Genomic DNA, 24,499 nt, shown 5'->3' with positions numbered 1-24,499 from the left:
TGTGGGTTTGTTTTTGTTGATCTGCACAGAACTTTGAGCTGCTTTCAGCATGAAGGGTGCTTTAAAAATAAAATTGATTTATTTATTTATTGATTGATCAAAACACATTTAAATGTTAGAATGGCCCAGTCAAAGGCCAGACCTAAATCCTCTTGAAAGTCTGTTGATTGATTTATAGATGTTCTCCATTCGATCTGATTCAGTCTGAATAACTTTACGAAAAGAAATTGGGGGATTTTTAGACTTCAATGTGATTGTCTAACACATAATAACACCTCAGTAAATTGTATTCAATTACTTGCTAAAATATAAATTAAAAAAAACAGTTGAAGTCTCTGTAAGTTCACTTTTCTTCACAAGCAGAAAATATGAGGATCAGGATGAAAACACCAGAATGCCAGCATGAAGCATCGGTAACCACATCTGAGTGGAAAGACGGTGACTCACTTAAATGACTTAGAGCCCATCGGACACTGACTGACTCAGAATGACGGGCAGATGGACGGAGAACAGAGGTAAAGAGTGAAGTGGAGGTTAATAACAATCGTCAGTTTGACAGCAGCAACTACACCTATCAATGAAGAATCTGCAATTTTATTTTTTTTAAACAGAAATGATGGATGGTATAAAAACCCAATGTGCTCATGCGCAGAGAAGCTAGATTTGGATGACTTGTTATATGTGGCAAGTCACACATTCAACTGAAGGCAAAAAAAAAAAAAAAAAGAAGAGAGAGAGATGCCCCCTTTCATCTCATTTCTATCTCAGTCTCCCCAAAGTGACTCTCCCTTTATCTGTCAGATGCCTCCGTCCATTCTGGAGTGCTAATTTATGTCACACACCTCTACCGCCACATGACTTCACTGTCCTCTGCATTCCTTCCCTTCAGATCAGTCCCCCCGTCTCACTCTCCACCCCCAATCTGCCAACGTCTTCTGCTCTTCCTCCCATCTGTCCCGATCTTTCTCCTCTCCCTCGTCTCTGCCGACATTAATCAACAAAACATGACTGACTTGACCACACATGCAGCACCCACATCCTACCTAAGCGAACACACCCTGTTAAAAGAAAGGCCAGGTTAGTGTGACGTAAAAAACAGAGAGAGAGAGAGAGAAAATAAAAACAACATTCAGATTTCTTCGGTTTGAGTTTCATCAGTTTGATTTGGGAATATTTGCTCACGTTTCACAGTAAAAGATTGTGATTGATTCAGGTGACCCCATCCAAACAAACATTATCTGTCAGATTCTCTGCTGAGCCCTTGCTCTCTTAATCCAAAACACTCATTTTACTCACATGAATACATGTTTTTTTTTTTTTTTTTGCATATTTGGATGTATGCATGGTTTCACTGTAATACGGAAAAATATAATCAATTTTCATCTCAAACTTTAAAGAATTAAACAGAAGATTTAGGACCGAACATAAATGATGCTTGGTGTTTCTCTTGTTCAACCTTTTCAAACCTTTGTTCCATCTGAAGGAAAATAACCCCAGAGCATGATGCTGCCATCACCATATTTTGCTGTATGTTTTTCTCTTAATAATTTGTGCAGTGTTGTTTTTTTTTTAAATTGCCAAACAGACTAAAAGTTTTAGTCCATTATATTCTTCAGATGATAACATGTTGTCAGGATTTTTGAGATTACTGCAAGGCCTGGATGTTTTCTTTGTGAAAAAAAACTGTGCTCTTTAATTCATACTTATAGAGAACAGAACAGAATAGAATAGAATAGAATAGAAAAATCTGTTATTGTTCCACAGTGTGGGAATGAAGATGTAACAGCAGCAAAATGCCTGGCAATGAAAGGAAGCTGGTTCACACAAAGATAAAACATTAAATATATAAAAACACATATATGAACGACATACTGTACTGTGTGCAATCAGGGCAAAATTACAACAGAATACCATGCAGTTATTAAAAATAGCATACTCCAATCCAAAGGAATGTCCAACTGAGTAGGATCATTTGAAAAATATAAGACTACCCGTCCAGATATTCACTAGGCGGGTAGGAGAAGGAACAAACTGAGTGCGGATTGGTGGGATAGTGGGTAGATCTGGGAATGGTTCTCGCTTTTATTCTTTAAAGATGGATGAACAGAGAGCTCCCGACTCACCCTCGGACAGAAATGGAGAAAATATTTCTGCAGACAGACAGGGGAATCCAGCAGCTCTTCCTTCAAAAATCACTTACCAGATAAGTCATATGGTGTGGGCATGTTTCCAGGGAAGAAGGTCAGCTGGATGTAAGGTGATTCCCAGAACAGCTGAGGAGCTCACAGAGACCCAACGAGTCGAAACATAACAAGACCAACTTGCAATTAAAGTGGACAATCAGGCACTGAAGCTGAATCCTTAATAACATCCAGTAGATTACCAGATGAGCTTAATGTTTTTTAGTTTTTCTCCCATTGTAAACACATTACATTTTAACAAGGGATGGATACACTTTTGAGAGCCACAGTGTCTCCTGCCCCTTTCTCACTGTCCAGACTGTGCCTGCAGCTTTCAGGCTGCAGAAGGCTCATAGACAGCTAGTGCTAATTTGTAATCAGCAAGAGAGAAGGGAAATGACCAGAAAGAGACGAGAGGGGTAATAATGGGCGATGTTAGGCGTGGTTGCCTTGAGATAGGTCAAATAAAGAGGGAAGGGAGGCGCGAATGATGAAGAGATACTCCAAAGTGAGAGATAGGTGCAGAGATGACTCAGATGATAAGAAAAGAGACTCTGCATCAGTCTGACTGTAAAGGAGAATCCTATGCTGCTTTTTTTTTTTTCCTTGTGGGTATACGTGCAGTTTTTTGGAGTGGGGATGTGGGAGGCAGGGAAAGAGAGGTGGAGGGGGGTGTAGTGTGTGGAGACAGCCGCTGCGGTGCATTGTCAGGCTGAGCGCACGCAGGAGAGGGAGACAGAGAGAGAATCCCCCATTTTAGCTCAACAATATTACAGCAGTGCAGCGATATCTACAACAATGGCAGTCTGGCACTCTCAGCATAGTGCTATCGATCCAAGCAGTGGAAACCCAACACATGCACACGCTCTCTGATTTTTATTTTATTTTAGTCATTATTTTGCATGTAGTTCTCAGATGAAATTGATGGGGGGGGGGAGAAAAACTGCAGAAATTCTCACTGAACACGCTCAGTGGTGCAGGTAAGAAACTGTTGGTGATCATGACGGCAGAAATCTGTAAAAATCTCACGTGACGTGTGTGTTTTAAATCGTCGTGGTGATGTCTTGCATCCTTAATTTAGTCTTAATCTGCTCCCCGCAGGCACACTGACTTACTAACCGGATCTCTTCTAAGACACCGCACTGGAGACGGAGAGCACGAGTGAGGGAGAGGGCGATCGAGCAAGCGCAAGAGGAGGGGAGAGGAACAGAGGGAGCACAGCAGAGTAAAAAGAGGAAAAAACAGAGGAGGAGGAGGAAGAAGAAGAAGAAGAAGAGAGAAGGAGAGAGTCGCAGGAGGAAGGAGGAGGAGAATGCTCGGCGTCTGGGCAACACTTCCACGCTTGTGTCCAGGGCCTTTGTGAATACACCATGGGATGCATCGGCTCCAGGAGACTGAGTAAGCAGCTCTTCTTTCCTCTCTCTTACTGCGGGATAGAATAGAGGGGCTGGCCGGGGTGATGATGGGGGAGGAGGAGTAGAGAGTGGAGACAGAGGGGGTTCCTGCAGAAGCATGCAGGGGGTTCTGCGTGCTTTTTTTTTAAATTCTTTGTGTGTGTGTGTGTGTGTGTGTGTGTGTGCGTGTGTGTGTGTGTGTGTGTGTTTGAGAGAAAGCTGCTTGTTTTGGAAAGCTGTGCCCATGGAAGCGGTGCACATAGCATACTGGCAAAGGTGTCACTGACGATATTTATTAAAATCTGTGAGTGTGTTGGAGTATGTGTGTGTGCGCGTGCGTGTGTGTGGTTGCGTGTGTGTGGGTGCATCCCCGCATCTCCCTGCATCCCCTCTCTTCCCTGCCTCCATCCTCACTCAACCCTTGATTTATGATGCTGTTTGGCAGTATGTATATGTGTGTGAGTAGGAGGCAGAGGGATGGAAAGCGGAGAAAGGCGAGGGGACAGCTGTGATAGTGCTTATTTATAGATAGACATGGCTTGGAGGGAGAGAAAAGAGGAAACGGGACAATGCAACAGCACTGTTTGTTGTTATTTATGCAAATAATCGGGACGGATGAGGAGGAGGTAAAGAAAGGAGAGGCAGGCGTGCAGGGAGGAGGGGAGAGGAGACAGGCGGATGGCAATGTAGAAGAGGTGGAAGAGGGAGGGGCAAACGCATGCAGGGGATTGCGTGTGGTGCTGATGGGAGTTTTCAGGTGAGGACAGTCCTGGACAAACCCACGTTAAGTACAGCAGAGCAACAACAAGGTTGCCGCTAACAGAGGATGAAGTGTGAAGCTATCGTTGCAGGTAAACAGTCGTTGTTTACATGCAAATGGTTCCCGTACGGTGCACTTCCAGATCCACTGTAACTGTAAAACCTGAATCACAGTTAAAAGAGAAAACAAAAATCCCTTCACTGTTGTACATTAATGCTTCAGTCAGCACTTTCAGGAGACAAAAAACGGAGGATGTCAACCTTGTTTTGCAAACAATGGGACAGTTGAAAAGGTGGCGCTAAAAAGAGATAACTCTCTAAAGATCTTTGTTTTTTTGTTAAACAAACTGATGGCATTTCAAAGCTTCTGAATATTCTACTGAGGCCTTAATATTTCTTTACAATCCGGCCAGAACCAGGTTCTCCTTGAAAGATCTCTTACAGAGGTCAATAGAAGAATCAGGAGAGTTTTCCCCATTTCTCAAAGCTTTAGAAAGACTTTTCTCCAAGTGGAGTTTTTCCTTCAAAATAACAGCTAATGCATTCAAACATAATGGCTTTTAAGCATACACTGCACAAGACTTCACTGCTGAAGAAAAACCATGCCGAAGCGCATTTAAAGTTTTCGGAAGACGATTTTAGACAAATCAATTAAATCCTTGGAAAATACACTCTAGTCTCATCAGACCAACATGTAGATATTTGGTTGTCATTCAACACACCATGTTTGAAGGAAAAATGTTACTCCACATCACTCTTCAAACTTCTTACCAATGGTGAAGATTCTGCAAAATGAAACAATTGTGGCAAGAAAATGATCTCAAACATGCAGCACAGGAAGGGGTCAACTCAAGAAAGAAAATAAAGCTGCTGAAATATCACAGTGTAACACCCAACTTGAATCTAAAAGAAATAAATAACTGAGAAGTAGCCTTTAAAAACTTAAAATAATATAAAATGGCTTTTTTCCTCTCTATTCCTCTTACATGAAAACTTAATTCACAAACTAGCTTGTTTGATTTCTTTGTATGTTTGAAGGACTTGAATAGTTACTAATGTCTTCTGTGTATTTAGTGTCAGTAGCTGTAATAGAAATATATTGAGTAAGACAAATATTTAAGTATTCAATGCTTATTTTTCCTAATGTATTTACAGCAAAAGGATATATATATATATATATTTTTATCAGGACTAGGTTATAGATAGTTGGGTTTATTTATTCATTCCTAACTAAATGTGATGATGAAGAGGATCTTAAAAATAAGCAGGATTTGCAAGTTCAGAAAACGGCGAGAGGACTACATGACACAGTTAGGAAACCAGGTGTGAACTGAATACAGCAAAAACAGCAGAAAATAATAAATAAATAAAACATCACAGCAGCCTGGGTTGTCCAGAAAGCTTTATGTGGCGCCTTTCAAAGGACAGGAGGAAGCTGGGATCCTCTATCAAAACACAGGTCAGACCAGAGTGGCTCCAGCTGACGGAAATAATGTGACTGAAAGACGCTTTTTAAGATGTTCTTGTGTTTTTCTTATAAAAGCACAGAGGATGTTCACAAATAACGACAATTGTTTTATAGGTTCCGCATAAGTGATCATTTGCAACTGCTGCATTGTTCCAGAACACCATCCCTCTGTGTCTGTGTGTCTGCTTGGTTTGTAGCCCTCAGCTTTCAATAAATATTCCAAGCACTGTAATGCACCACAGCGTAGCACAAATATGTAAACAAACAGCACTTAGGAGAACAACTATCCGGCGTTATCAAGCCGCTTAGGTCCCTGATTCCCTTGTGAAGCAGCGGAATCAGCAGCAGTCCTGCCAGTCTGCAGGCGTGGCTGTGTTTATCCTGAGTGAGAATGGCTTTGGTGTGCTCTATTGATCGGCCTTCTCAACTGCAGTCCACGCTGCCAAGTGGAGATCAACAGGAGCAGCAGCAGGCAGCAGGACCGGCCCTGTCTTTGTGCCGGAGCGTGTAGCCCTGATGTCTGTCTGCATGTCTGTCTGTCAGTCCAGCTCCGTCATAACATACACTGTGTTCACCTTCCAGGGTCAGAATTTGTAAAATAAATGCCTGTCGTAGTAACAGGGACCCCCATAAAGCATGAGAAGTTTCAAACCAGTAGGGAACAAATTATATGATTACATATGAGATACATCAGTTGGCCATTACTGCAGCTTTGAATATTTTGCTACGACACTCTATTCTTCTTTCGGCATTCATATCTAAGGTAGTGGTTATGAAACCTTTGTTGTTTACATGCTTACTGACAGAGATCTTAAAATCATGGTGCAACACCAGTCGCCATCTACATGTGGTGGGTTGAATGTGACGGTTTCCAGCTACTATAAAATAACTCCATGTTAACTTTCCATGTAAGTCCTCCTACTTTTACCATTGATTATGTTATAAAAACAACATAGTAACATAAGTTTACCAGAAAGGTCCACAGAATCCAAAGCGGCAATCAATTTTGAAATCCAACATGGCTGCCGTCCATGCATATATTACCAGCTGTGGAGAAAAAAAAAAAACAAACAAAAGTTTATTTGTGCTTAAAATATGCAATCAAGTCTTTCATTCACACATTATACAACGTCCACCAGTAAACATGTTGCAACAGTATATGAGTACAACATAAGGAAATAGATGTGGATAGCTTGTGTTTCTAACAGTTAGCGTGGTCAGACGGTTTATCAATTAGCATCCCATTGATTATCAAATTTAGGGTTTGGAACATATTCCAACAAACTGACTGAAAAGTTATTCAGAAACAAATGAAACCCAACATCACTTGTTTCAGCTGTTTCAGCAGCTCTTGAAATTACCCCCTCTTTTCACTACTTATATTTACCGCTGGACAATTACTTCTCCAGCTTAGTAGAATGACTGCCCCTACAGTGGCAGAGCAGCATCGGAGCAACAACAAAAACACTCTTGAATGACTCAGACAGGTCCAAAAAAAGTCAAATTTTCCTCAGTCGTTCTCTAAACTCCCCCAGACACCAAATCTGATGGGATTTGGTTACATCTTCAGGAAATATGACCCACCAATACCACAGCAGACACAGCAAAAGTCCAGAAAACGGCCTGCAGGATTTTAACACTTTTATGCCTCACTTAAACAATGTGTTACCTCTATCACCTGTAGTCAAATCTTACAAAGGCCTATTATTAAGCCTTAAATCTTGGCTATTGAAGAAGAGAAACACGGATACTGTGCCCAAGAACAAGGAGGGAATAAATGCCACAACTGTCCCTGTTCACCCTCCGGTGTTTTTTGACCGTGCCTTGAATGCTTAGAAGATTTAGGCCACAAAGAAGGGGCAACAAAATATAAGGTTGTTAAATAAGATATTACAGAAAAGTTGGAGCTTGTTGTTTAATTTAAAATTTATTAAACCTTTCATGGACTCGCATGAGCTAAGACACCGGATTGCGTCAAAATTCCATAAAACCTGGTTGAGAACATAAAATAATCAGATCCAACCGTGATCCATGTTGTTTGCAATGAAGCTCTTTATTTTTTTTTTTCTTTTGCTTTGTCATCCAGTTCATGAAAGAGCCTGCATCAATCCATCACAAGGGGAAGGCCTTGAGATGCAGCAGACAGAGCTGAACGTTTTTCATAAACCTGTCGAATCAATACAATAATTACCACCTATGTGAACCAGGAAGACCGCATTACATTGATTCTACTTGTATCTGTCAGATTACGCTCCTGCGCGGGAATACAGCAGCATCAGTTTAAGACTGTCACAACCACGTAGCAATTATTGCAATTCTGAGATCTGGAGCTGCTAATTCTATTAGCGATCGCTGTGCAAAAAAAGCTGCACATCAGAAGCGTTTTCTCTGTTCCTGCTTATTGGCGCTACACCTGTGAGTGCTTGAAACATTAATCATTGTTTAATTTGGGTTTGCTGTGTGTAGAATGACTGTAACTGCGTTGCTTAAGGCTGCGGAGTTGATGTGGTAGATAGAAACAAGGGTTAATGTCTGTGGGATCCTCTGAGTGGACGATTATCTGGCCTCACCTGCTTGTTTGGAAATGCACCAGTTCTATAAAAGAAATTAAGAACCGAGAACCTAGTTAATCACAGAGGAAAGCCCCTCAGTTATTTGTGCACCAGAGGTTTAAATGAGACTGTGAAGACAGAGTACAAATAAGTGAAAATACAAGGTGCTCACAACAGACACAAGAATTGAAACACCATCGAAATATCGTAGCTAAAGTTCTTCAATACATAAAAGATTCAAGAAAATCATTTTCTTTCTCTCAGAGTTTTGATTATTCTTCTCCATGTTAACTAGCAATATCCACTCTGAGTCTGTGTGCTCATGTGTATTCATGTGTTGATGCATGGACCAGCGAATGACCTCTACTTTACATCTCTCTTGGGACAGCCCACTTGCTGATATATTTATGCTTCGTGTGGGTGTGAATCTAGCAAAAGCGTCCCTGCTGCCTTAACAGCTTCTACTACCTCTCTGCTTTTTTTTTTTTTTTTGTCGCAGCATTTCAGAGAGGGATTCCCTGCCATTAAATTAAGAAGCAAAACACACACCTTTGCCATCTCACACGCTCAACTTGACGGACAGCGTTTGCCATTTCCGAGTCCGCTTGTAAACTGGCAAATGTGGTGGAGGCGTAGGCTAATTGACAGGCTTCTCTCCAGGTTGGAAAAGTCTTGTGAGAAGGAACGCGCCGAGGCAAAAGCGACTCGGAGATGTGGTACCCAAGGAGCAAGGCTGGACCCGATGGCCCTCATCGCACGTTGGCGTGTGTGTGTACGTGCGTTCGGACGTTGCTCAAGGACTCCAGGAGATGCATCTGCTGTCCTCTAAGCCAGATACCGCTGCATGAGGGGGGTGGAGCAAATTGCGTGTGGTTGTGTGAGGACTGCACACACCCTTGCATGTATCATTTTGTGCTTCGGATCAGAAATGAGAGGCCTGTGTGTGGGCGCACGATGGCAGGCGTTCTGTAAACACTGTGACTCAGGCTCTGAGTGAGTTATGAAATTTGAAACATAATGCTGTCATGTAGAAATTTCATCTCTACTATCTAATTTGTGCGTAAAAGCATGGTGTGTGTAGTTATATGTATTTGTGCGCCTTCAGTGTGAGACCAGCACTTATTGTTTCTGGAATATCTGCAACCGCTAACCACTTTACGACCGATTAAAAAGAACCCTTGTGTTGTCAGTGATGGGTAAGCTCTTTCTGAATGTCATAGAGAAAATATAAGCTTTTATGCATTTACAGACAGAAACTTTTGGTCTTTCTTCTTTGGGAAATATCTCTGTTGCAGTCAAATTTATGAATATTATTAAGTCTTTTGATAATAATAGTCCTTCTTCTGAGAATTTTTTTCCTGTGCACTTCAGGGACATGCAATTGATTTTCCTAGAGGGTCACACGAGCAACTGTCACTGTTGTTGAAGTCTAGACGAGTGGCTGAACAAAATTTCCCAATTATATATTTGATGACAAGTTGTAAATGAAATTCTTAACTTCTTCGGTAACAGCTCACATTGAATGTGAAAAAAATCTAATGTGATCCATATTTCTGACTGTCTAAACTTTATTTTGAGTTAAATTAAAATTTTTTACAAAAACACTTGTTGAATTAGCACAGCCTGATATATGCTGATCATCCAGTTACTGTTTTACCAAGAACAAGCCTGAAGCAGTTTTTTTTCTTACAGTTTTACAGCTTACCGCTTAAATTCAACTTCTGTTGATAAATACATGCTGATACAGCAAAATAAAGACCTCAGCTTCACAATAAAAGCTGTGTTTTCAAAATAAAAGAGGCAAATTGTAGTTATGGGACATAAAACATGTTTGATTTCTGTTTTATTCACACGCCAGCTCTTAATCTTAAGAAGTGGATGTGATCCACAGTTACTCAGGTCTAAGCTATACCTAGTTCCCTCCAACTTTAGGCAGCTTCCCGCTCCTTGCTGCATCCTGCAGCATTATACTGCCACCACCATGTTTAATGTTGTGTATGCATTTAATCTAAGTACAAAAATGTTGGCCTCATCTGGCCGGTGAACCTTCTTTCATGTCCTCCATACAACTGAAAATTGGATTGCTTAGGATTTTTTTTAACAATGGAAACTGTCACCCTGAAAGCCCAGGTTTAAAGAGTAAACAAGTAATAGTTGTCAACAGATTATCCAACCTGAGCTGCGTCTCTGCAATTCCTCCAGAGTAGCCATGTTTTCTTTGGCTTTTTTCTCTAATTAACATTCTCCATGTCTTGCCTGTCAGTTTAGTTGGATGTCTGTAAACTGTATAAGTTTTCATATGATCATGATGAAGCAGGGATTTATCACTATGATACCAAGTTCGGAAATGATGCTTTGCAGACTCCAGCAATTGACAACATAGTTTGTTACTGTTTGAGCTATTTCTTTTCACTTTTTAATCAAAATGAGCAGGAATGATTATCATCATAAATAAAAGATTTTTATTTATAAAAACATTTATATCTATTTATAATAGATTTATAATATTTTTATCTATGTCTGACAGATTTTTATAAATAGAGACTTAATGCAGTTATTGTTCACTGTAGAGTGATGCAGTCTCTCACCCATTAAAAGATATGCGAGTTTTATTTTTAGAGCAAAGTTTGCATCTGTGGCTTCTCTGACTGCATGCAGCGACAGATGAACTGCCAAAAAGACTGTGAAGCTTTTTGAAATGCTTTTATTGTAATTCTAGTCCTTAATTAAACAAATACCACAGCACATAGGATACAGTCGTAAGTCTGTCTTGCCTCTGCTGGTTTTGCAAGCCTCTATATATTTATAAAGAACGTCGTGATGCAGCACAGGCTGCAGCTTTTCCATCACCACGCTGCAGCGCTGAGCACCAGAATCAAGTTTGCTGCTCCAGAACGTCTTTCAGCTTTGACGGTCGTCTCATGTTGTGTTTGAGTGGCTCAGTAAATGCATGGTGGTTTTTCCTGTGCAGCCTGTGTCTTGAGGCTCTTTTAGCTCAGTTTCGTCCACCAAACTCTTCCGACCATCTGGGCTGAGGACCTCAGCTGTGTTTTCGCTGAACTCTGTGCCTCACTAAGTCGGCATCTGCACACGGCGCTGCAAGAGGGCTGCTATCCAAAGCCACTGCTCCGCCGTGGCAACCAGCCTTGCTGCAGCTGTCACGGTAAACAAGCACCAACATCCCCCCCCCCCCCCGCCCAGGGTTTCTCGCTGTTGTTGCTGCAGGGCACTTGGAGTAAAAATGACTGATGAAGCTCAAATGTTTCTCACTTCAGCGGGAGGCGTCACAGCACTACAGCTGGAGCCAGAGTTGACAGTGCAGACGCCGAGCATCTCTTTGTTCGCTGTGGACTGACACATCGCTCCCTCGTTTCTTTTTTGCTCTCCCTTGCTCCTTCTCTTCGCCTGAACTAAGCCCGGCTCCCCCATGACCGCGGGGGGGGGGGGGGGAACCCAGCTCCGCACTGCTGTATGTACGGGAGAGGAGGGAGCACGCACCAGGAGAAGGGAAGCTGTCTCAGAGCTGCGGTCATGTGCTCTCTTGTTGTTTCCTCAAGGAGGGATTCTGCCTGCTTTCTCTGGAGCAGAATAACACTTACTGCGCTGCTGAGAGCATCACCTGTCCACAGGCAGAGGAGGCTTCAAAAATCTCCTGAAATGATGAGTAATAGTTACTGCTGGTCACCAGATGCACTGTGTTGGATTCATAACCTTTGCATTTTTCATATTCTTTAACTCCGATGTCCTAGGTTTGGATATTCTGTGCCAGACCAAACAAGCAGTGCAGCGGAAGAGGAAACAATTAGTGGTTTCTGTTTTTTATTTTTTTTATTTTTTTTGCTTTCAGATAAAAGATTCCAACTGTACTGATTGAGTTGTGCAACTTTATCCAATACTTCGGACGGAGAGCATCTATAAAAATTAATTTCCAAGTTCTGTTCTCAGTCTTTCATTGGGATTTAGGCCTGCTTTCATCCATACGTCTTTATTGTGTCTCTGGCTCTATGTTTATGGCTGTTGGCCTGCTGGAAGGTGAATCTCCACCCCAGACTTATGTTTTTTTAAACTCTACCAGATTATCCTCCAGGATTGCTCTGTATTTAGGTGCATCAACCTTCCCATTAACTCTGACCACCTTACCTGGTCGCCACATCATTATGCTGCCAACACTATATTTCACTGTCTGTCAGGAGGATGCGTTCAGGGTGATGTATGCCACTCACTGCATTTTGCATGTAGGCCAGAAATCCATTTGGATCAAAGTCTTTACACTGGCTCCAAGTTTCTCAGAGGATAGACTTTTAAAATACTTTTGTACTTTTATAAATCACTAAGTTGCTTAGCACCAAAATACATTAAAGATCTGTTGTTGTTGTTGTTGTTGTTGTAGGAGTCTTTCAAACTTCCAGAGAACTGCAAAGCTGCTGAAACACTGAGTAATTTTAAATCGAGACTGAAATCCCATTTGTTTAGAGCTGTCTTTGATTAATAGTAACTGGATCACAGTTAATTTTAACATGAATTACAACTTTTCATTCTCTTTATTTTTCCACTGCTATGTAATTTCTTTTGGTTGCTTATTGTGTTTTTATCATGTAGATGACTTTGAATCACCTTGTTCATGACATGTGCTCTGCAAATAATCTTAACTTGACTACTTTTCTACAGTGACCAGATTTATGGAGTTCACAGCTAACCTACTGTTGCCTTCTTGGTTGCCTCTCTGATTAACACTCTCCTTGGCTGACGTGATTTAGGTGTATCGGCATATATTGAAATCAAACATGTTTGATTTTCTATTTTCAGGTTATACTGAGCTAGGTGAGATGTTTGTGAGATTTCATTTTTATGATTTCACTCTGCTTTATACTTCTCCTTAACTCTTTACTGTTTGTTTATGTTTATTCTCTTTTGGAATAAAGTCGGGTGAACACGTGGACACCACCCTTTTTAAAAAATCTATAAATGAAATATTGTTTACAATAAATGCTAATTTATTAGTCTATCTCATGAAACCCCAGTTATGATATATTCAAGTCGTTGCAAGAAAATGGGGAAAAGTTCAAGGGGCATGAATACTTTTGCACACCGTCTTGTTTCACAAAAAAAAAAAAAAAAAATCCCTTAACATGATTGTTAATAAGGTCGAAACTGAAAAACGCTAGAAAGTGAGCGTTGTCAATACGACACGCTGTGATGATCCGGTGTCACGGTTGAGCGGCTCCTCAGTAGCTGTGCGTTCTGCTGCAGTTCAGAGAACTCTTGGGCCATGTTGTGATTTATGTGCACAGAGACTGATTGCTAATTTGCTAATTGGCCGAATGAGGCTGATGGATGGAGGGAGGAGAGAGGCTGTGAAAACTCGAGAAGAGGACAGAAGCGGGAGGAGGGAGGAAGCGGTGTGAGTGCATAATTAGACTATATGTGGCTGGCAGCCACATGCATGTGGATGGGTATGTTGATGGGTAGTTTGTGTTTTCAGGGCAGAATTGTAACCCAGATGGGTAAAAAATCTAGGACGCTCTCCCTCTGCCTCGGCTGCAAATAATGTACATGATATACAGTTGTGGTCAGAAGTTTACATACCCTTATCGTTGATGTGAACGACATTTTATTTTTATTATTTGAATGCGTTTATATTGTTATTTTGCAATGATGGGATGGTTATGCAACAAATACATTTGTTGTTATTTTCTTTAATCAACAACGGTTCCAAATTATACATGCAGGCATAAATACATACATACAATTTTGTTAAATGTTCATAAGCAAGTTGTTCCTGCAACTTATTGCTGCCAAAAATAAGCTTCTGATGTCATTCTCAGAGTTTTTTTGTGGCCAAAATTAATTTTAATTAGTGCCCCCGATCTGGATTTCAGGCATAATCCACAAATTTTCAACACGACTGAAGTCGAGATACTAGGAGGAATGTTCAGGTTTCAGCCTGATTTATCTATTTTAAATTGTTTATTGCCTTCCACAGTGAAGAAAGCCTTTCAAAGAAGTCTAATGTTGAAGGCAAAGACTGAGCTATTTGGCTATTCTGAGAAGAAGAATGCTTAGAGAAGTCAAGCAACAGAAAACCTGACCAACTCTCTTGTACGGTGTTGGCAGTATGATACTGTGGGGCTGCTTTTGCTACCAGTGATACTGGTGCAACGTGGATAGAACAATAAAAACCGAAGACTTATTAATTTGAAAGCAAACCAAAATTTGCATTTGAATAGATAAATCTTTGTGAATGGCTCAAACATCAACCATGTAGAAAACTTAGCCTAAGTTGAGTGTGGCTGTGTGTATATGTTTGAGTCTGTACTTCTAATTTTAATCATTTCTGGATTAGAGAATATTTACAATAAACTCAAACCTGTATTCTCTTGTTAAAAAAATCTTTAACACTGTATGTTTTATTATCATTCCACCCTGCAAGAGTAAAGGCTAGAAAAAGGCTCACAATCAACACGAGAGTCTTGCTCATGGTGGGAATATGTAAACCTTTCACTTTTCTCTGCGCTGCTTTTCTGTTTAACTAACAGCAGCCAATAAATGAGCCGCTCACATTACAACTCTCAGGGCCAACAGTCAAACATGTTTGCAATTCCTCTGAGGCCACACAAAGTTCACGTCTATTTGTGGCCCGTGAGTATAAATGTGTTCAGTAAAAACTGTGATGTAAAGACATGTCTTCATTTTAAGGGTTTTACTTTTACGAACCATGTTTGTTCTAGTTTGCCAGAGGATTACGGCACTGTGACACATCATCATTAAATAAAACTTGCACACAATCTCCAGAAAAGCTCAAAGCTGCATTTTAAGCAATAAATATTATAGATCTAATACTTATTGCAGCAGATGTTGCACCGACAAAACTGTGATAAGCCACAGTTTCCCTAACGAGACCGACATAGACGTTGGAAATAATAGAAATTCTCTTAAAGTGTCTTTTATAATTAAGTGGGATTAAACTTCATGGAGTGTGAATCACAGACTTTGATTGCTCCCGGTGAGTTGACTAAAAGCATCCTCTTTAGAAACCTCAACTCTGCAGCACATGTGCCACTGTGACAAAGCGGTCATATTTGCAGTTTGACAGCCCTTTTCTCACAGAAGCGAGGACAGGATTTCTGGAATGAAATCCGTCCCTCGTCACTTGCCCTTGCAGTTATCTGATGTGACTGAACGGAGTTCAGAGGAAAGGCTAATATCCGAGAGCCCAGCGGAGACAGAGCATAGCTGATGTCTCTGAATCACTGGGTCAGTGGGTCACAGACATCGCTGGACATCCACAGATCCAGCGACTCGGTGCGGCCCTCAAAGCTCAAGCGAGAATTTGCTCGCGATTGCCAATTGCAGCTCCTTGAAATACACGACTGGCTCGGTGGCGAACCGAGAGACCCGCAGAGGAGGGAGCCCCTCTGAGAGTTGCACGCACACGGAGAACAGACCCTCTGATACAGAAGAGCACCTAGAGACCGAGGCTGCGTTTAAACTCCATCAGGAGCAGAGACTCTCTAATTAAACCAATGTTTTAATTAGGATTTGGACAGCCGAATGAGGAGGGATAATAACGTTCATTTATCCAGCACAGAGCGTGGATTTCAAATGAGTCTCATGTACGGCTAAGTGATTAATTCGAGAACAATCTCCCAATAAATTATAAAATCAGTTGTTAGGCGAAATGCATCAATATACAGCAATGCAAACAGAATGTGAGAAGGGTTACTACCAAGAACCAGTGGGTTTTGTTGCTTTGCTCGTGTTTTTATTAAATCATCAGTTCTGTGGCAGACTGATGAATTACATTAAACTATTTAAGTAGATAAATGGTTGTTCTCAGTCTGTGAATCTATCAAAAAGTGTCCAAAGGATTAATTATTTATTTAATCCCATTAAATCATTATCGTCACACATTTAATGAAGCAAGGAGATTCTGGAAATCAGGAATACTTATAACATCCAATAGTGTTGGGGAATTTGACAGCTTTGAACAGTTTATGTTATCTCCTTTGAGCATTTTTTTTTAAGTCTGGAAGTGATTTTCCAGGCTTTTCTTGTCGTAACTGCTCATATTTACATAAGGTGATAAAAGGATTAACTTCCATCAGAAATATACCGATCTCACAGGAGTTCAAAGAGAAAGGTTTACCAGCCTGATACTGAGTTTATCTAATCTTGATTTCGCAGTGGTGAGCTTGGAAAAGGAAAAAAAGGAAGGAAGTCAAAGTTTAAAAACTGCTTAGACATCCAAATAACTTCACCAAGCAACAGAGACAGAGCAGGAAAAAAAAAACAAAGTGCCTGCTGTGTGTTAGACTTTTTTGAACCCTGCTGCGTTTCTGCTCCTTGGTTTTTCCTCCTCAGTTACTCCCTCAGCTGGAGAGAGTCATTTTTGGCTCCAACATTGGTTCAGTGTTACTGACTTCTTCTGGTTGTCGTTTTTTCAACTTGTAAGCACTTGGACAATATCAGGCTGTAAAATAAGTGTCTTTATTGTTGCTATGGCGACATGGGACCTTTGTGAAATTTCTTTTATTATTAAATTGAGATCACCAAAGAAGTAAAATGTGCAAAAATGATTTTTCGGGTGACATTTTATTAAAAGCTGAAGATTTTGTTTGACATTCTGTCTGATCTGTTATGTCACAGATGAATAATAATACTTTCTTCTCTTTTCGTCTCTCTCTTCCTGTAATGCGCTCACAGCGGCAGATGGGGTGCCAGTCCAGAAGGATGGGGAGCAAGTAAGTCTTCAGCTTTCCATCTCATTTGGTCGTCTTGTTGACTCCTTTCACTGTGGATTGTTGCTTTTCCACCTGAGAAACCAACATGGCCACAAACTGTTTAGCTTCCACATGATGATGACTTCGCCGGCTCACTGTGCTCACACTGGTAGTTTAGAAATATCAGTTCTTCAAAGCTCACCGCTCTTCCCTCGTATCTTAAAGAATCAGCGATTGCTGGTTTTGATGTCAAGAAGTCAGATGTTTGTCACACATCTGCAAAAAAAAAAAAACAAACAAAAAAAAGAACCGCAGAGACATCACCTTCCCTCTTTCTCCAACTTTTACACATTCCCATTGCTTTGTATCCTTTTCTCTCCTCTCTCCTCTAACACTGATCCCATGAGACAGGACACCGGAGAGGAAACCATTTTGAACGAAAGTGTAGAGACTTCTACTTTTCCACCAAATGCACTGTGGACTGATTGCATCATTTATTTATGTGTTATGTCCCAGAATGCCCTTTGGAAAGAAAAAGCAGCTGCCCGCACACACACATTCACACACGCACACACACACACACACACATTGGCAGCATGGTCAGCTATTGGAAAAAGAATGGCAAAGCTGCTTCAAGGGGCTGAGCTCTACCACTCAAGTGTGTTAAATCTCTCATCACTCCTGCTCCTGTGAAAGGGAGGGAGGAGAGAAAGGAAGAGAGAAAGAGGAAAGGAAAGGGAGCACAGAATAGAATTACAAGAAAAGCATGAATTAGACAGGAGGGCGCTCATATCGAATCATAACTACAGTCGGGATACCTGCTGTATCCAGCTGACGTGCCCGACTCCAGTCAGTGAACTCAGACAAAAAACTGTAATCAAGATTCAACATTAAAATTTCAATTACTTTCACTTTTAAACATCTACAACTACAGGAGCCTGCAGACCTATTCACACCCCGTGAGCTTTTCCACATTTTGTCGTGCTCCAATCGCAAACTGCCATGTACGTTACTGGGATGTTTTATGAAAAATGGCGCATGGATTTACATGTTTTTTAATTGGTAAAATTAAAAAGTCTGGTGTATATTTGTATTCATCCTTCCTTAGTAATATATTTCCACATATTCTCAGTTGAATAGAGGTCAGGACACATGGATGCTCCAGTCTAAGCTGCTCCATTTATCAGATGCATGTATGTCCAGCTTTGTTCCTGCTCTGGTCTTCATGTTGTTTCTGTCCACTAATGTTCTATAGCAAACCTCTGAAACTTTCACAGATCCTCTGGATTGATACTGAGATTAAACCGCACACAGACGACTTTACTAATTAGTTGACTTCTGAAGGCAAGTTGTTGCACTGGATTTAATTAGGAGTATCAGAATAAAAGGGGGATGAATACAGAAGCATGACACACCGAGACACTGCTCTTGATTTTCTTTCATTTAGTTTCTAATCAGCGACGACGCACTTTCTGAAATGCAGCGGTGGCGGCATAACGATGCGTTCCAGTTTTGTTTGCTTTCTCCCTGGTTTGCTCAGTGACCAGGCTAAATACTGTCACAGGCCAATAATAAGTATAATGTCATTTTCTTTGAAGATTTTTGCACATTCAAACAATGTGAGCAACACGTTCACTAACAACAGTAACACAGTTCTCTGATTTCTTATCAAGCAATCAAAACTTCGCAGCTGCAATGTTTCTTAGCTAATTTTTGATAATAGTCAATAATATGTCATTCCGTAAGCTCCATGTAAGTCAGTGGTCTTATGAACTGGTACCTCTAATTAACACTCTCATTGTTTCTGCTGAGTTGCAACTGGAATGGATGCTTTACTGGCTAATATGCTCTTGTCCAATCGAACTCTCATCTTGCCATAATTTTGGCATGTTGGTGGTTTGCCCAGGGTGGCATTAGAAGAGGGCTGCATGAGGATCTCATAATAACATTTAAGTATTGCCTTTATGCATATGCGGTCAACAGGGAGGTGGTACCCCGTCTGCTGAGTGGGAGTCCCCTCCTTCCGGCTGATAATAGGGAGACAAAGCTGCTTTCTGCAGAACTGCACCGCACCTAAAAAATGAGGATAATTTTGCAGCATTTCAACTGTTTTGAAAGCGGCACAAAGACGGGTTTGGTCATGTGAGAACCTCTACTGCAGGCTCTCTAGCTGTAATGTGTTAAACTTAGCTGCATGTTCTGCTCTACAGAGCCTCTCTCTTTTCTAAAGTACTTTATTTTTACTTGTGTAGCAGCCTTTTGCAATATTAATGCACAATAACAGCAGCAGTTGCCCCGCCCTTTGCAGTACATCGAGTGCTGGAATCTGTTAAATGTTGATTCTGTAGTTCTTCAGTGCGGTCCAGAACTTATTTTCATTCACTCGGTTGATGAAGTTGGCCACATGTGGCTCTCCTCTCGCTCATTTTGTGTGGATGGCCATGTTTTGGTAGGTTTGCCAAACTCTTTCCATTTTCAGATGATGACTTAACCAGGGCACTCTGAGATGTTCAAAGCTTGTAATATTGTTTTAAGACCTAATATTGCTTTACATTTCTTCACAGATTCATCCCTCACCTCGCTGCTGCATTCCTTGGTTGTTATGGTGCTCTTTGCTTTCTCATCTTTTCCAAGAAACTTCACAGAACAGCTACATTTATACGTAGAATAAAATTAGCCACCATTTACTAATAAGGTGACCTGAAAAGGCTCGACGTTTTAAGGACAAAACATATGCATGATTCATCGCAATTTGCGTCATTCTGTGTTAATCTGCCACATAAAATGGAAATTAAATGTATTGCGGTTTGTGATTGCTATGTTACAAAATGTGAAAAAGCTCAAGAGTAGCATATTTTGCAAAGCAATGTGTTTTACAGTATCTGAGAACCGCTGCAGTTTACAGCATGGGTGTCCAAATATTTGCAAAAAATAGCTTTAATCCGTGTACCAGTCCAGAAAAAAAAAAAAAAAACCCTCATCCATATGAAAATGCAATTCAGGAAGAAATAGACGTGCTGCAGTTGAGTTTTTACTGTGTCTGTGCACATCGACAGTGGGGTGAAAATATTTAAGCCGGCAGGCCACAAGTGCTCCACTCTCAGCTGATAGAGGGAAATAGTGTCGCAGAAACTGCTGCTTATCTTCATTGTCATCATCTGAGTCCGCCTCCTCCCTGCACAACACACACACACACACACACACACACACACACACACACACACACACACACCTTCCTGTCAGCCTCAGCACCTCGTCTATCTGCAGCATCAGATACTGATCAGTACACCACTGACATCTCTCTCAAGCACTCACACACAATATTCTGCCATCTTTCATGGGTTTTGGCAGCACATGCCCCCCAAAGAGGAAGCTCATTTAACCATGGCGTATTCACTCTGCTAAACATAACTAAGCAAATATAAACTGATCCCTGTTTAATCCCCTCCCTTCTCCCTGTCATTCTGTTCCTTTGGAAACTCACACGTATCCGTCTCTCATTTCTTTCCCTACTCACCTCCTTTAATTTCATCCTCCTCATCCGCACGTCCGACTTGCGAACCAACTCGGTGTCTCGCTCCTCCTCGACGCATGTTGATGTTCTGTCACTCTCTCTTACTCTTTGCTGCTCCTTCTTTCCCCCCCATCCCTCCCTCCTCCCGTTTCTCTTCTTCAGCATGGACGTTCAGAGTTTTCATGGGAAGGAATCAATGTAAGTGTTGTGGCATCGTTTCTCCATCTATGCCTTTTCTCTCCACTTGTTTTTGATTTGCGTCACCCCGTAGCTACAGGCTCTCGCTCCCTCATGATCTCCCCTCACCTCCTCAGCTTTATATTAGACCTTATGCTTTACCGTAGTGGTGCACAGTAGTGAGCACAATTTTTTTTAAGTTTACTTGGACTGAAGATTTGGGTAATACAGATGTTGTCTTTTGTATTAACCCAACATCTCCATCACTTCTCCTCTCCACTCACCTTCTCTATAACACACACTATGTCGATGTCTTTGTGTCTCCCGTCACACCATCCACACTCTCTTCTTCCTCCCCCCTTCCTCCTCTTCCATTCCTCTCTCTTCTCTCCCTCCAGCTGTCCATGGAGGACACCACATCAATCCTGCCTCGGCTCAAGAGGAACTCAAATGCCTATGGCATCGGGGCTTTGGCTAAGTCTTCTCTGTCAGGTGTGTCAGGTGTGTGTCTGTGCTGGTTCTGGTAAACGACCCCATGTTGGCTCCGCTCCTTAGTGGGCTCAGGAGTCAGCATGGTACCCTTCAAAGGGTTCCCTTTCTATCACTTCCTCTTCACACTGACGCATCTGCCGTCAATGACTCCTCAAAAGCCATTGACGGAATAAATCCAGCATAAAACACACAGCACACACACACATTGCATTTCTCTAAGGTAAGGTGGGTAGGATGTGTTCATTTTGTAGCGGATTGTTTTCTATGTTATTTTATAGTCATACATGAAAATCGTTGGTCTCAATTATCTGAAATTTTCCTGATGGATAAATAAAGAGATTCTGGACATTTATCAAAATTAAGTCGCTTTAACGATACTAAATCAAGGACAAAATTGATTGTTAATCACACCGAAGTCTAATTCATGATGAGTTATTTGTTAAAAAAAGGCTCAAACAAATTGTCTTTGATTACAATCTACTTCGAGAGTTTAGAGCAGGGAGCTTTCTGAAGAAGAAGAGTCGAAAAGACAAAATGAAACAAAGAAAAGGAACTCCACAGAAAGTCATCCAGCACAAACAAAAATATTAAATGTAACTAAATCTGGCAAGATGAGCAGGTTTAGTTTGTAAAAGCATTCTCTGTGGTCCTTGTTGGGGGTAATGAGGCATCGCCAGGTGCTGATCAACCAATCAGAAACAGACTTTGGGGAAACAAGTGGTATTTCAGGTTTCAACGTTAGAATCTGTTATTTTTTTTTCTACCCCATTTCTTTAAACTCAGGAAAAATTTCAGGAATGTAAACAATGTGTCTTTGTAGATAAAACACAATCTCTGTCCTAAATCTGCTTCCAACATGTAATTTTTTTGTTGAGCAAAAGATGAGGGTTGCATTTCATGCATTTATTAAATGGTAAATGACCTGTACTTTTGTAGTTTATCAAGTCCAGAGGGCCGCAAAGCTCTTTACGCTACTTTCAGCCGTTCACGCACTCATGGTGGTGAGCTACTACATCGTAGCCACAGCTGCCTGACGGGGGTAGGCTGCCCCCAGGCACGATAACACAATGACAGAGAACCATCAGACCATCAAACTCCTGCCTCTTGAGCCACCATGTAATGGCGGCTACTTCAAATCTTGTAGGGACTTGTGAGTTTAACTCTTAAATGAATATTTAAGGTTAATTATGGATTATTTAAACAAAAAGTTTTTATTTATTTATTTTTATTATAAATTAAGATCATACATTGGACAGCTACTTAGAAATTCAGAAAAAGACTAATTTTCTTTTCTGATGTTATGACTCTTCCGGGTCATAACATCATGCAGGATTCAGGGATGCTACTGCACAGGAGGTTTTGTTTTTATGCTTGTTTAAAACTAAACTTCAAGGATATTTTCAGGGTTCCTGAAGAAAACGCTCGAGAGGGTCGTGGGGACCAACTTCTGTTTTCCTTTGTAAAGTGGTGGTTGTGGTGCTCCAGTCAAGTTTTACTTTGGATGTTTCCCCCCGTGTGAAGCGCTGTGGCGGTAACGCAGTTCAGTGCAGTGTTTTCTTTCATTGCAGTGTTTCTGGTTGTCCCCGGCTGTCTTGGTGCGCGAATCATTTGGAAGTTGCAGTTCAGCGTAGTGGAGTGCAGCTGTCGCATCGTGCGTTGCGGCGCTGATTTGTTCAATAATGTATTCATAAAAGTCACCCTCTCCCGCACGCACCGGCATCAGAGGGAGCTACAGTTCATGTCGTCATATGTTGGTCACATGAAACGTGGAGCAAAGCAAGTCGGAGCCAGTTGGAGCGCGGCAGCGGGAAATTAATGTACGTTCAGCAGCGTCGAGTCGAGTTCTGATACAAACAGCAGAGAGAACAAGGAGCAATTTTCTGCTTACCCAGCAGCGCAGCATAGCAGAGGTGTATGTCAACAAGCCAACCTCTCATCATTCACGCCACGCAAGACGCCTCACCCCAATTAACCCGTTCCATCCCAAGACGCACCTGTGTCAGGAAAGATTCATGCACTACCTCCTCTCCTCCATGCACCGTGACCGGGTGAAGTCTCATTAAGCTGTCGCCGCCACGGCGACCAATATTCAGCGGTTCTCAAAATCCATGCTAATGACCACCGTCATTTACCCGCACACATCTGATCAGCAGGATTGGACTGATATATTAATTTTTTTTTTTTATTGTACTCTGGTATAGTTCAGCTTAGGCTGCTACCATTTATTTACTCATCTATTCATTTTCATGCCTGAAGGTGTTCAGTTGTTCTGTATTTGTTTGGTGCTGGGATCAGAGTATAATTACCATAATAACAAACCAATTAATTAGAACAACATGTAAAAGTTTGAAACCATCAGTAATTTTCTCTTCCAAGTGAACAGATAACGTGTCTTGGTGATGTTTTTTCTTTCAGTGCTCCTGACTTTTTGAAAATATTTTGCAGTCCTTCTTACTGCTCTTTGCAGCTATTTTCTGTCAGTTTACCTGACCAGCTAAACTACAGCAGATTAACACCAGATGAAACTCATATCTTTGAAAAATAAGACATAACTAGGAAAATCCTACGAGAAGTTTCATCCTTCAGTTCTTTGGGAATCCCGATCCCTAACCTGATCTGGATTTTATGCAAATGCAAATTCTTTAAGAATAAGATATTTGCAGATACCAAGTTCCTATGCATATCATTAAACTAAATGTTATGCCTATGAAGTAAAACATCCTGCTGAGTTAAATTACATGTTCTGAATTAATATTGCGAATAACTCATTTCCCGGACACTGCAGTCTGTTTTATTCTGAAAGCATCTCGTATTTTGCAGCAGCAGCAGCAGCCAATATAGTCTCTCTTTCACTGTATTTGCGACAGACTTCATAAAACATGGCTAAAGTTTTGACTTAAAATCAGTTCTACTTTTTAAGACTGACTGAAGTTTCATTGCTTGGCTTTAATAGTCTTTTTATGCCCCAAGGATTCGCAGGTCAAAGTTAAATTGTCATAATGCGTTTAAATGGGAAGGATCCAAACGCTGGCAATTCATGGGATCAGGTGAAGTTCCAGATATTTAATTTAAAAAAAGTAATGAGGCTCAGGCAGAGATACGACTGGAAAATAGAGGGAGGACCAGTGGAGAACAATGCAGACAGGAAGCTGTAAATACACTGATTAGGGAGTGGAGAAGTGAAAGAGCTAATCACAGGTGAGTAGGGACAGCTGGGGAAGAGGAAAGGAAGAGGAAAATTAG

General features: G+C 41.2%; 1 protein-coding gene across 4 annotated transcripts in view; it reads left to right on the top strand.

The window, feature by feature from the left end:
- The first annotated feature begins 2,837 nt into the window (after positions 1–2,837).
- fam131bb (family with sequence similarity 131 member Bb) overlaps positions 2,838–24,499 on the top strand; it is a 28,889-nt gene continuing 7,227 nt past the window's right edge. The window contains exons 1-5 of one of the 4 annotated variants that reach the window (XM_015040784.1): positions 2,838–3,160; positions 3,282–3,578; positions 17,057–17,094; positions 20,750–20,785; positions 21,163–21,256. In XM_015040784.1, coding sequence (XP_014896270.1) covers positions 3,551–3,578; positions 17,057–17,094; positions 20,750–20,785; positions 21,163–21,256 — 196 coding nt within the window. In that variant the 5' untranslated portion in view covers positions 2,838–3,160; positions 3,282–3,550. Of the gene's footprint in view, positions 3,161–3,281; positions 3,579–17,056; positions 17,095–20,749; positions 20,786–21,162; positions 21,266–24,499 lie in introns of all 4 variants that reach the window. The other 3 variants (XM_015040783.1, XM_015040785.1, XM_015040786.1) reach the window with 3 other exon arrangements.

The sequence above is a fragment of the Poecilia latipinna genome, unplaced genomic scaffold, assembly GCF_001443285.1.
Source record: "Poecilia latipinna isolate Pla-1442-1.1 unplaced genomic scaffold, P_latipinna-1.0 Scaffold526, whole genome shotgun sequence".
Classification (NCBI taxonomy): Eukaryota; Metazoa; Chordata; class Actinopteri; order Cyprinodontiformes; family Poeciliidae; genus Poecilia; species Poecilia latipinna.
The sequence above is the reverse complement of the archived record's forward strand: the minus strand, read 5'-3'. Positions and strand labels throughout refer to the sequence as shown.